The sequence below is a fragment of the Psammomys obesus genome, unplaced genomic scaffold (genome assembly GCF_907164565.1).
Source record: "Psammomys obesus unplaced genomic scaffold, mPsaObe1.curated_primary_1811, whole genome shotgun sequence".
NCBI classification, from domain to species: Eukaryota; Metazoa; Chordata; class Mammalia; order Rodentia; family Muridae; genus Psammomys; species Psammomys obesus.
The window spans coordinates 14,442,997-14,455,268 of NW_026585504.1; the positions used below are offsets into that span (position 1 = coordinate 14,442,997).

Consider the following 12,272-nt stretch of genomic DNA (forward strand, 5'->3'; position numbering starts at 1 on the left):
AAAAAAAAAAAAAAAAAGATGTGTACCATCACATTCACATGAAGACTTTTTATCCGGGTTTCTGGGACTGGACACAGGTAGAGAGGCCACTGCCATTACCTACTGAGCCATCATCCCAAAAACAGGATCCCCCCCACACACACAAGTAAAATTGTTCAAAGTCTTCATTCAAATTATACTGACATCTGTTTTGATTGGTCAGTGCTTATGCTGTGCACCCTGGGAGAAATATTTTTAATATCACCCCTGCATCTGGTTTTTCTTTAAAGCAATTGTCACAATATCAATTTGCATATATCTATATACACACATGCAGAGTGAAAGCAAATTACGTTTATTTATTGTGTGTATAAACATGTACCATGGCATGTGGGTGGTGGTCAGAGGTCAGTTTTCAGGAATTGACCTCTGATTAAGGGCAGGTGCCACTGTGCCCAGCCATTTGTATTAATTTCAAATAAAAGATATAAATAAAGCCAGGCAGTGGTGGTGCATGCCTTTAATCCCAGCACTCAAGAGGCAGAGGCAGGCCGTCTATGTGAGTTCGAGGCCAGCCTGGTCTACAGAGTGATTCCAGGACAATCAGGGCTACACAGAGACACCCTGTCTTGAAACACCAAAAAAAAAAAAAAGAAAGAAAGATATAAATAAAACTTTGAAACACCAAAATGAAATAAAGCCAATACATTCATGTATGTGAATATCACATGGTAAGTCCATGAACTTTTCATTGAGACAGGGTCCCATGGGGCTCTGGTTAGCCTAAAAGTCTCTACGTAGACAAGGCTGGCCTCAAACACATTGATCTGCCTGGCTCTGCCTCCCGTGGGTGGGTGTGTTTGGTTGGTTTGGTTCTGGTGTTTGTTTCTGAGACGAGGTCTCTCTGTGTAGCCCTAGCTGTGAAAGGATTTTTTATTCACCTGAAGTACTTGTCTTGGTGGCTTACCCACCAGGCTGGCCTCACAGACATCCTTCTGCCTCTGCCTCCCCAAGTGCTGGGATTACAGTCCTGTCACAACACTCTTGCCTCTATACAATCTTATCTAGGCCTGCAATGTTTTCAGCCTCTGAGAGTTACTGCTAAATAAACTCACCCCTCTCTAGCTCTTTCTGAACTCTGGCTGGCTGGTTCAACTCAGCTGTTTTGGCTTAAAACTCCTCTCCACACCGACTGTTTCAATCTGGCTTCTCTCAGTTCTGGCTCCTTCTCATTATTCGCCTTGTTCTTTGTCTTTGTCTAGCTTGTTCTCCTACAACCTGTCTTTTAAAACTGTCCTGGTAAAACTGTCCCTTCCTTCTCTCTCTGTGCTGTGCTCTCCTAAATTGTCTCTCTTTCCCCTGTGTTCTCCTGCCAGTTAGGCAAATCCCATTCAGTCAAATCTTTCTCTGATCTGTCACTTCGTCTGCCTCTCAATTAGACTTCACTTTCAAACATGGGTGCTTCCTTCTACAAACTAACTTTACTTTCACTGTTTGGGATTAAAGGTGTGTACCAAGGGAGGTATGCCTGCATTCCAGCCAGAGGGGTTAAAGGTGTGTGCTAAGGGAGTGTCTGTATTCCAGGCAGAGTAGATTAAAATCTTTTTACACCCTGGCCGTCCTGGAACTCACTCCTTAGACCAGGCTGGCCTCAAACTCAAGGACAAAAGAAACGAAAGAAGCAAAACAATCCTCCCCCCACCAAAAAACAAAACAAAAAAACATCCGAAATAACAAAACAACAAAAAACCCAAATCCCAAAAACAATATTCTGGTTTTAATCTCCATTGGGCAGTTAGGCAAGGGGGAGGATGGAGAGGGAAAACAACTGATATAAATATATTAACAAGTTAAGTTATGTATAGTGGTGCATGCCTGTGATCCTAGCACTCAGGGAAGCAGAGGCCTGGTTTTCGAGTGAGTCCAGAACAGCCAACGCCACACAGAGAAATACACTGTCTTGAAAAAACAAAAAAAAAAAAATAAATAAATAATGTTTAACATGTTAACCGTAGGGGCTGTAGAGATGACTCAGTGTGTTCAAGAGGATATACTTGCAGAGGAGCCCAAGCTTGGTTCTCAGAACTCCACATTGAGTAGTTCACATCATCCACCTGTGACTATTCCGGCTTTGGAGTATCTGACACTTTTCTGGCTTCCATGGGCACCACACAAACCCTCACTCAGACACACACCTACACATACATTTAAAAAAATATCTTTAAAAATATCAAGTGGGACTGGACATAGGAAAAATTGAAGATGGTTTTGTTTCTTCTCATCTGCTCAATACAAAGCAGTTTGAAGTTTTAGCCTCAGTTTGATTTGGAATAAGCATTACCTGAGAGTCAAATCAAAATTTACCACCTTTTTTTTTGGGGGGGGGAGAGGGGGCTGTTTTAGCTCTAGCTGTTTTGGAACTCACTGTATAGACTAGGCTGACCTCGAACTCACAGAGATCCTCCTGCCTTTGCCTCCCAAGTGCTGGGATTAAAGGAGCGCGCCTTCTCTGCCCATTTACCTCCCTCCCCCAAGCCCCACTCTGCATTCATTTATTTTGGATTCATTTCCTCCACCCCAGTGTGTGTGTGTTTAGAGGACAACTTTCAGTCTTTTATCGTACTGAGGCAGGGTCTGTCATTGTTTCTGTTGGGTTGCTTTGTATTTCAGGCTAACTGGTCCAGGAACTTCCGGAAAGTTCTCCCGTATGTATCTACTTCCCTTCTCACTGTAGAAATGGAAGCATTACAGATGCACATCACATCTGCCTTTTTATTGAGGGGCCATGGATTCAGTTCTAGTCATCAGGTTTGCATAGCTGGTGCAAACTCCATGTGTTATTTTCTAACTATCCCTTCTTCAGGGAATTCTGTTCTGGAGCGAAGTACTGTAGAAAAAAAAAAGAAGAAGAAGCTTAAAGATTGCTGGGTGGTGGTGGCACATGCCTTTAATCATAGCACTAGGAGGCAGAGGTAGGTGGGATCTCTTTGAGTTCAAAACCAGCCTGGTCTACAAAGTGAATCAAGGACAGCTAGAACTCTGTTACACAGAGAAACTCTGTCTGGAAACTGCTGGCCATTCCCAGCTCACCAAAGGTGGGGGGAGGAGAGGGTGGGATTCCGTGTTGGGATGATGGCTCCATAGTTAAAGGCAGTGGCCTTTCTACCTGTATCCAGTCCCTGAAACCCAGATAAAAGTAACTGAACAGAACTGCAGCTTCTGTGCAGAGAATAAACTTGTAAAGGCTCCACAGACCATGGCGTGGGCCAGTGAAGTCATTCATGTTATACTTAAGGCAAAAAAAAAAAAAAAACAACAAAAAAAGATGGAGAATTGGCACAGCCAGGGAAGAACACTTGAGGATGGGAACAGCCTGTGATGGCCATCAGCTTTGCTCCCTGAGGCCATCCTCCCATCCAGAGTCATGGTTAGTGAGTAGGTAATAAGTTGCCTATGAAACTAGGTCAAGGAGGTAGTAAGGGCAATAATGGCATAAAGGCGGCAAGGCACACCAGAGCGAAGAAAGCCACAGCAGAGGCACAGGAATAGAAGGGCTTCATAAAAGCAGGAGGGTGTGCTCCCATGGAAGGAAGCCGTGAAAACAAAAATGCCTTGACAGCAGGGAATTATGGTAAGAACACAGTGGGGGAAAATAGCAGCTTCGTGTCTTCGGGAAGCCGGGTATGGCGGTTCACAGCAGCCACCTCAGCGCTTTGGAGGCAGGGAAATCTGGAGTTCGAGGGCAGCTGCACTAAGTCCTAAGAACCTGTTTCAAAAAACGAAAGAAACAAAGTGTACACCTTTAATCCCAACCCTGAAGTGGCAGAGGCAGGCAGATATTCGTGAGTTTGGGGCTAGCCTGGGTTACATAGAAATTCCAGGACAGGAGGGGCTACACAGTAAGAACCTGTCAAAAACAAACAACAACAACAACAAAGAAGAAAGGATGAAGAAAAGGGAAGAAATGAAGAAACAAAGAACAAAAGAAAAGGAGTAAAACAAAAGAAAAAATAGTGATTAGGTGGAAGGACCATTGAGATCCTTAATTTTGTTTGTTTGTTGTTTTAAGCTGAGGCTAATGCAGGCACTCAAGTTACAAATAACAAAAATAACATAGAAAGTGGCCGGGAGGAAGTACATGCATAGTTCTGAGGCAGATGGGTTAAATTTGGGGGACTGGGTTATTCTTTTATTTCCTTCTGTGATTTCCGGTCCTGAGCTCAAGGACTCTCACAGCACTGGACCACTGAACTAGAGGGCCTGGCTTTTAATCCTCTGTTTTGAGTAAGGGTCTCACTAAGTCGCTCAGAGAGAACTGTGAACCTCCTGTCTCTGCCTTCTAAGTACTGAAATTACAGGGAGAGCCACTGTGGCTGGCTTAACAACCTCCATTCTTTTTATACACTTTTTTTTTTTTTTCATGAGTGCCTTATCTGCATGTACACCTGCATGCCAAATGAGGGCATTAGATCCCAGTATAGGTGTTTGGGAGCCACCATGTGGTTGCTGGGAATCCAACTCAGGATCCCTGGAAGAGCAGAAAGCGCTCTTAACCACTGAGCCATTTTTCCAGCCCCCGTTCTTTTTAAATAATTAAAAAAAAAATCATTTCCTTTTATGTGTATGAGTGTTTTACCTGGATGTATGTGTACCATGTGTCTGATGCCTGGAACTAGAATTACAGACAGTGGTAACACACGAGACTCCCATGTGTGTGTTAGAATTCAAACCTGGGTCCTCTGCAGGGGTACGCCCACAGCCTACAATCTGAACACTGGCTGTGAGGGTGGTGGCCTCTCTAAGTATTTAGGAGGCAGAGCCAGGCGGATCTCTGAGTTCCAGGCCTATAAACAGAGTTCCAGGACGGCTAGGGTTACACAAAGAAACCCTGCCTCAAACACACACACACACACACACACACACACACACACACACCAATAAATGGCATGCATGCATTTATCACACCAGTTTTAAAAGCACTGAGTATTGAACCCTGACCTTCCTACATGCTTGACAGGCACTGCACCAACTGAGCTACATCCCCAGGCTCAAATGAGGCCTTCATCCTCATCCTCATCATTACACAACAAGAGTATTCTTTTCTTTTGTTGTGGTTATTTTTCTTTCTTTTCTTTTCGTTTCGTTTTGTTTTGGAGACACGGTTTTTCTGTGTAGCCTTGGCTCCCCTGGACTCACTTTGTAGCCAAGGCTGGCCTTGAACTCACAGAGATCCGCCTGCCTCTGCCTCCCAGAGCGCTGGGATTTCAGCCGTGCACCACTGCTGCCCGTGGCCCTGTGTTATTGTTTTTCAAGACAGGGTTTCTCTGTGTAGCCCTGGCTGTCCTAGAGCTCACTCTGTAGACCAGGCTGGCCTCAGATTCAGAGATCCACCTGAATTTTCGTCCTGAGTGCCGGCATTAAAGGCATGCCCCCCACCAAACACAGATCCAAAGGTTGTGGGTTTTTTGTCATTGTTGTAGTTATTGTTTTCCTCTGTGTAACCCTGACTGTCCTAGAGCCCATCTGTAGACCAAGCTGACCTGGAACTCACAGAGATCCACCTACCCCTGCCTCCCAAGCGCTGGGATCAAAGGCGTGCGCCACCACTGCCTGCCAAAAGTCTCCTTATGAGGCTTACTAATGAACTCATACTCCTTTTTTTGTTTTGTTTTAGAGATTCGTTGCCCAGGTTGCTACCTCAATTTCCTGAGTAACAGGGATGGTAGCTGTGTCTCACCATAGCTGAATGCAACCTGCCTTTTTCATTCAGCGACCTTTCTCTTTCTGAGAGGGGTATGATTGGAACCGAGTATGTGTTCTGTGCATGTTAAGTACCTGTTGTGCTCTGAATCACTTTACTTCATGCACAGCCATCCCTTTCCCACTCCCAAGCCCTCCTACCTTGCTCTCTTTTCCTTATTTTCTGTGTCATTGATCACCTTCTAACATACATTATATTTTATTTTTTTTAACTTTTATTTCTCATATTAATCTTGTTTTTCTGTCCATTCTAGGAATGTAAGCTTTTTCAAGGTAAGAATGAGTGATTTGATCTACCTCTGGGGTTCAGTTAAGAGCCTGGTACTCAGGAATAATATTGAATGAATGAATGAGTGAATGAATGAAATGTGCATAATATCTATTGTCAAACCTGAATAACAAAGTCCACAATAGTCACCCTGTGAATTTTAGGTCCCTATATCCATTCTCCAAATCTCTTCCTCAGTTACCTGCTGTCCTATTCTCTAATTATTTATTGATTTAATTGTTTAATCTGTATTGCCCAGATTGATCTTGAACTACTGGGCACAAGCCATCCTACTAACATGCACCACCACGACTTTCTCTGAATTCGTGTGTGTGTGTGTGTGTGTGTGTGTGTGTGTGTGTGTGTGTGTTCTGGGGAAGCAAACCAAGGGCCTCATGCATGTCAGGCAAGCACTCTACCCATGAGCTGGATCCCAGGCCCTAGTCTCTCCTTTGAGATTAAGTTTAGGGAAATCCTACAAAGTTCCCACCCATCTTCTAAGAAAAAACAAGCCCAGGCAATCAGCTTTACGAATTAAAACTGGTAAACTAGGTGTGGTGACCCAAGCCTTTAATTCCAGCATTTGGGAGGCAGACACCGGCAGATCCCAGAGTTCCACGCCAGCCTGGTCTACAGAGTGAGTTCCAGGGCCGCCAGGGCTGCACAGCGAAACCCTGTCTCTAAAAAGTAGGAGGAGGAAAATGAAGAGGAGGAGGAAGCAAAAAAGGAAAAAGAGTTTCAACTGCCTACCATATTAGAAAACTGTCCTCCACAGAGACAGAATGGCCCAATGGGTAAGTAAATGTATCTGTGATTGCTGTTGGCAACTTGTTGCAAAGATTTAAACATCAACATTACTGTGATTTTTTTTTTTCCCCTACCTATAGTGCATGTTTCGGGTGTAATGCTCAATGAGTTTTGACAAATGTTATTTGCTTTGAGACGAATGGCATTTAAGATAGATCACTTGGAAATATGTAACCGGTTAGGAAAAAGAAAATAAGGGATGCGGAGAAACAACCAAATGTGGACAAGTAGAGACAGGAAGCACGGGCCTGAGCTTTATCCTGGGGTCTCAAAGCAATGGGAACTATAGCCCTGAGATGTCTGGCAACTTCGAGCTACTTTTCTAGTCAGGCGTAATGGTGAACACCTGTAATCGCAGCGCTTGGAAAACAGAGGCAGGAGACTCGCCGGAGTTCAGCAAGGGTGTGTTACACAGGGAATGAAACACTGTCTAAAGCAAACAAACAAATAAAACAAAGGGAGGGGGAAGTACCTTCGGAAAGAGCCGGCTGCCGGTTCAGCCACTTTCCCTTGTGTTTATTAGGCCACCTGGGACTGAGTTGTGGCTTTCCGCCCTACGATTTTTTTTTTTTTTTCTTTTCTTCTTTGTCACCAACTACGCCCCACATCCCCACCTACCAATAGGCAAGGTTCTAGTCCCAGACAGCCAGACGGCCGTGGCACCCACCCACCTGGCCTAAACCGGACTGGGATCCGCCTGAGTAGACGCAGCATCGCGGGCGGAGAAAGCCCTGCACTAGTCCCTCTCGGAGTCGGCCACCCTCGGGTCCCCTGGGCACCTCGAGGCATGAGTGACTCAACCCGGCCACCTCCCAACCAGTCTCGCTCTCCCTCTCCTGAGAGACTGTAACCCTCAAGCGGTTTTCAGGTTCAGCTTTTGCTTAGAGACCGCGATCCTGAATCCAGAGCGGGGAAACTGAGGCAGGACAAGAGATCCCGGGTGGCGGGTCGGTGCCTGGGGGCAGACCCTACCTCCTCAGACCTGCACTGCTCTCTGAGGTCCCCTGCTCCGGTAGCCAAGCCCACAGCCGGGGTGCACGAGGCGCCGCCCACGCGGCCGGGGAAATTTGGGGGCGGGGCCTGCTGGAGGGCGGGGCGGGCCCGGAGGGCGGGAGCGCCAGCCTGGGCTTGCACGGCAGAGGTGGCCGCGGTGGCCGTGTCCCGGTTCTCCCGGCGACTCTGGCACTATGGAGGGGACCCAGGAAGACCTGAGCGGGAAGATGCGGCTCCTCTTCAGCCCTGCCGCTCGGACCAGCCTCCTGATGCTCAGGCTCAACGAGGCGGCGCTGCGGGCGCTGCAGGAGTGTCGGCAGCAACAGGTGCGGCTGGCCCCGGCCCCTTCTTCCCATCCCCGCCAACCCGACCTCGGCCTCCGCCGGCTCTGCGGGAGAAGGGACTCGGGGAGGTGCAGCTACCGCAGGTCCCAGCCTCCCTGCGTCCCCACCTCTCCCAAGCGAAGCCCGCCAGGCAGGTGCCCCCGGGCCGCCCAGTCCTGGGGACTTTGCTTCCTTTGTGCTCAGCTGGTGCTCTTCCCGCAGGTACGGCCAGTGATCGCTTTCCAAGGCCACCGGGGGGTAAGTGCGGATATGAGAGGGAGGTTGGTGGTGAGGGAGCATGAGCGTGGGCTCCGGGAAGGAGCGTTCCGGTCTGAGGAAGTTGTGAGAACTGAACCCTAGGAGGGGGTGGGGCCCGTGGGGCTGTGGTCCCAGGAGGCTGTGCAGTCTTAGCCTCTTGGGGGAACGCGGACCCAGCTGCACCTGGTGTGCTAACAAGCCCCTTGGGATCTCTTTAGTCTTAGACGTGTTTGGGGAGGAGAAGCATGGACAGGAGGAGGGGCCGACTTAACTGGGTTTGCCATCTCCTTCCACCCCAGTATTTAAGGCTCCCAGGCCCTGGATGGTCCTGTCTTTTCTCCTTCGTAATATCCCAGTGTGGCCAAGAGGGCACTAGTGGTGGCTTGGACCTCGTGTACCAACGCTTAGGCAGGTAAGGGGAAACAGACGACAGGTAAGAGAAGCTTTCAGAAAATGGGAAAGAAGTGTTCAAAAGATCTCCGACCCAGTTTTCTCTTGTTTTCCCCCCACTCCTCTTCCCAGAACTGGGCCTAACTGTCTGCACTGCCTGGGCCCGCTTAGAGAGCGGCTCACTATTTGGGCAGCCATGGATACTATCCCAGCTCCACTGTTAGCTCAGGAACACCTCGCTGAAGATACCAGAGAGTCTGAGATCTGGCAGGATACAGGAGATGATCCTGAAGGCCATCCTCAGAGGGCACTGGAAGAGGTGAGACCAGAAACGGCAGGAAGTCAGCATGAGGTGGGGCACCCAGGTCCAGGTAGCCAAGTTGTTCCTGCAACTTCCCCTGACAGGTGTCTGACCCACTGGCAAGCAACCATGGACAGTCACTCCCAGGATCTTCCCAGGAGCCGGAGGCACAATGGGAAGTGAGGTACGGGGACAGGCTGGGTCTGCTCTCCACCCTTACTGCTATCATAAGATAAAGGTCTACCACTCACCCTGGTCTCTCCCTCCCATTCCTTCCAAAAGCCCTAGGAGCCACAACTACCTCCCAAACCGAGACCCGGATCAGCCACTGCCTTCTCCGGCCTGCCAGAAACGCCTGGACAAGGTAAGCAAGGACTTAGGCTTGGCCTCAAACTCAGATTCACCTCTTTGTCCCTGCTTCCTGAATGCTGAGATGTTCAGGGAGAGAGATGGGGGCAAGAGCTTTTCAAAGAGTACTTTAAAGGGCCGAGTGTAGCTTGATTGGTATAGGACTGGTACAGCATGAAGTCTGGCATGTGCCTATAATCTTAGAAGGTCTCCAGAGACAGGAGATCAAGGCCATTCTCTGCTACACAGCATAATGAGTTTGTGGTCAGCCAGGACTACCCACCTAAGGCTGCTCACAAAACAAGTCTGGGGAGATGGCTTATCAAGGAAGTGCATTTACTGCACAGGGATTGGACTGAGTTTGAGTCCCTAGCACCCAGGTGAAAAAGCTGGGCAATGTTTCCTGTGCCTCTACCTGCAGCTCTTGGGGAATGGAAGGAGCTTGCCGGCCAGCCAGCCTAGGAAAAACAGAACCCTAGACTTCATAGGGCAGGGGCTGGAGACATGGCTCAGCGATTAAGAACACAGTCTGGGTGGCTGGAGAGATGGCTCAGTGGTTAAGAGCACTGCCTGCTCTTCCAATAGGTCCTGAGTTCAATTCCCAGCAACCACGTGGTGGCTCACAACCATCTATAATGAGATCTGGTGCCCCCCTCTGGTGTGCAGGTGTGCATGCATGCAGAACACTGTATAAATAAATAAATACTAAAGAACACAGTCTGCTCTTCCAAAGGTCTTGAGTTCAATTCCCAGCAACCACAGGGTGGCTCACAATCATCTGTACTGGGATCTGATGCCCTCTTCTGGCATGCAGGTGTACATGCAGATAGAGCACTGTTACATGGCAAAATAACTAAATCTTTAATAAGGAAAAAGAACAAGGCAGAGAGCGATGAAGGACACCCCATGACCTCCACCACATGTGAGCACACCACAACACTGTCTTCTATTTGGGTTTTTTTTTTTTTTCTTCAAGACAGGGTTTCTCTGTGTAGCCTTGGCTGTCCTAGACTCACTTTGTAGACCACGCTGGCCTCAAACTCAGAGATCTGCCTGCTTCTGTTTGCCTCTCCAAGTGCTGGAATTACAGGCGTGAGCCACCATGCCCAGCAAGAATACTTTTTTAATTAGGCTAAAACTTAAAATTTAGGAGCTGATGAAATAGCAGTTTTTGACAAAAAAACAAAGAACTTTCTGCTTGCTGTTTGTTACAGATTTTTTTTTTTCAACAGAAACGTTCAGCACCTATACCCAGTGAAGAACCAGAGGAAAAGAGGCTCAGAGCTCTCCCTTTAGCCCCAAGTCCAATACAAGGGCTATCGGATCAGGAAGGAGAACACTGGGAGCAAGATGAAGACAGAGATTCCAGGCTGGAGCAGAATCTCTCAGTTCAAGCAGGTGAGTTAATGAAAGCAGGGTAAATACCAGTAGGAAAAAAAAGACCTATAATTACTTGTCTTCTTGCTTCCTAGCCTGTGAATCCCCAAGCTCCGAGGAGGTAGCAGATTATCTCCTGTGAGTTCCCCACACTTCCAATTTCATAGTTTCTACATGTATGCAGCCGAAGGCTTTTAGAGACAATGAAATTGAAAGCGTCATATCCCTGGCAGGCAGTACGGAGCCATCCACAGTGCAGAGCAGCAGCAGGCCTATGAGCAGGACTTTGAGACAGACTATGCTGAATACCGCATCCTGCATGCCCGTGTAGGGGCGGCAAGCCAGAGGTTCACAGAGCTGGGGGCAGAGATCAAGAGACTTCAGCGAGGGACTCCAGAACACAAGGTAAAGAAAGGCAGGATTCTAGCCTTACTATCATCTTCCTGCTCATGACCCCCGAAATGTTTATTTAGTGACTAAGCAAAGGGATAAGCAAACCTATTGTACTATTTGGTAGAATGAAAACAGAAGTTACTTCCACTTCTTTTTCCTCTTTTCCCTTCCAATTTTGAATGAGTGTTATTTTGTTTCAGGTGCTAGAAGATAAGATAGTCCAGGAGTACAAAAAGTTCAGAAAGGTAAGACAGGCTGCGAGCACAGAATCAATAAGGTAGAAGTCACTTTACTTTTTGACAAGGGTGCTTTTTCTCTGCAGCGGTATCCAAATTACAGGGAGGAGAAGCTTCGCTGTGAGTACCTGCATCAGAAATTGTCCCACATTAAAGGTCTCATCCTGGAATTTGAGGAAAAGAACAGGGGCAGCTGAAACTATCCAGAGGGCTCTTGAGTCAAAACATCTCTAAGCTAGAGCACATCTGCTTTTTTGATTTTGACCCTTACGTCCATAGTGGCAAGCAGAGAGTCATCCTAGGTTCCTGCAGACTGGGGGGGGAGGGGTAGCCATACTTTTTTTTAGGATGTGGGCATGGTGTCAATTCTCCCAGCTATGGCCTACTTTCCTCAGACGCTAGGAAAGTAGGAGACACTTGGCTTCAACTTTACTTCAAAGTCATTTTCAGATCCTGAGAAGTGACATTTCCAGGTCACACACCTTAAGACTAGGCAAATAAGCAAGTTGAGTCGGCTTGCAAAAATGAGAATTTCTGATGTCAGAACTCCTTGGACTTATAGCGTACCTAGATGTAAGGGCTTGGTGTCATTCATGTGCTATAACGTGGCTGAAAAATTAAAACCAATTGCTTCTGTGTCTTTTGTGTGGTCATTAGCCTTAGCTATCCAAGCAGCGTTGTCTCTCTGAGCTACCTTTGAGGCTCTCTGAAAGACTGAACCCCATGTTCCGGACCAGTGTTAAGAACTGGAGTCTCCAAGGTTATGGTCATCTTTACTCATACAGGTTAGGCACATGCTCTACCACTAAGCAACATTACCTGCCCCCAACGTTGTTTTT

The 12,272-nt window shown here is 47.5% G+C and overlaps 1 protein-coding gene across 1 annotated transcript; it reads left to right on the plus strand.

Moving 5' to 3' along the window:
- The first annotated feature begins 7,971 nt into the window (after window positions 1-7,971).
- Window positions 7,972-11,900, plus strand: Ell3 (elongation factor for RNA polymerase II 3). Its single transcript, XM_055625777.1, has 11 exons — window positions 7,972-8,133; window positions 8,353-8,388; window positions 8,688-8,800; window positions 8,911-9,097; window positions 9,184-9,263; window positions 9,362-9,443; window positions 10,660-10,825; window positions 10,900-10,942; window positions 11,038-11,209; window positions 11,398-11,442; window positions 11,520-11,900. The coding sequence occupies exons 1-11, from the start codon at window positions 8,002-8,004 to the stop codon at window positions 11,628-11,630; spliced, it is 1,167 nt and encodes a 388-aa protein (XP_055481752.1). The 5' UTR covers window positions 7,972-8,001; the 3' UTR covers window positions 11,631-11,900.
- The last annotated feature ends 372 nt before the right edge of the window (window positions 11,901-12,272 follow it).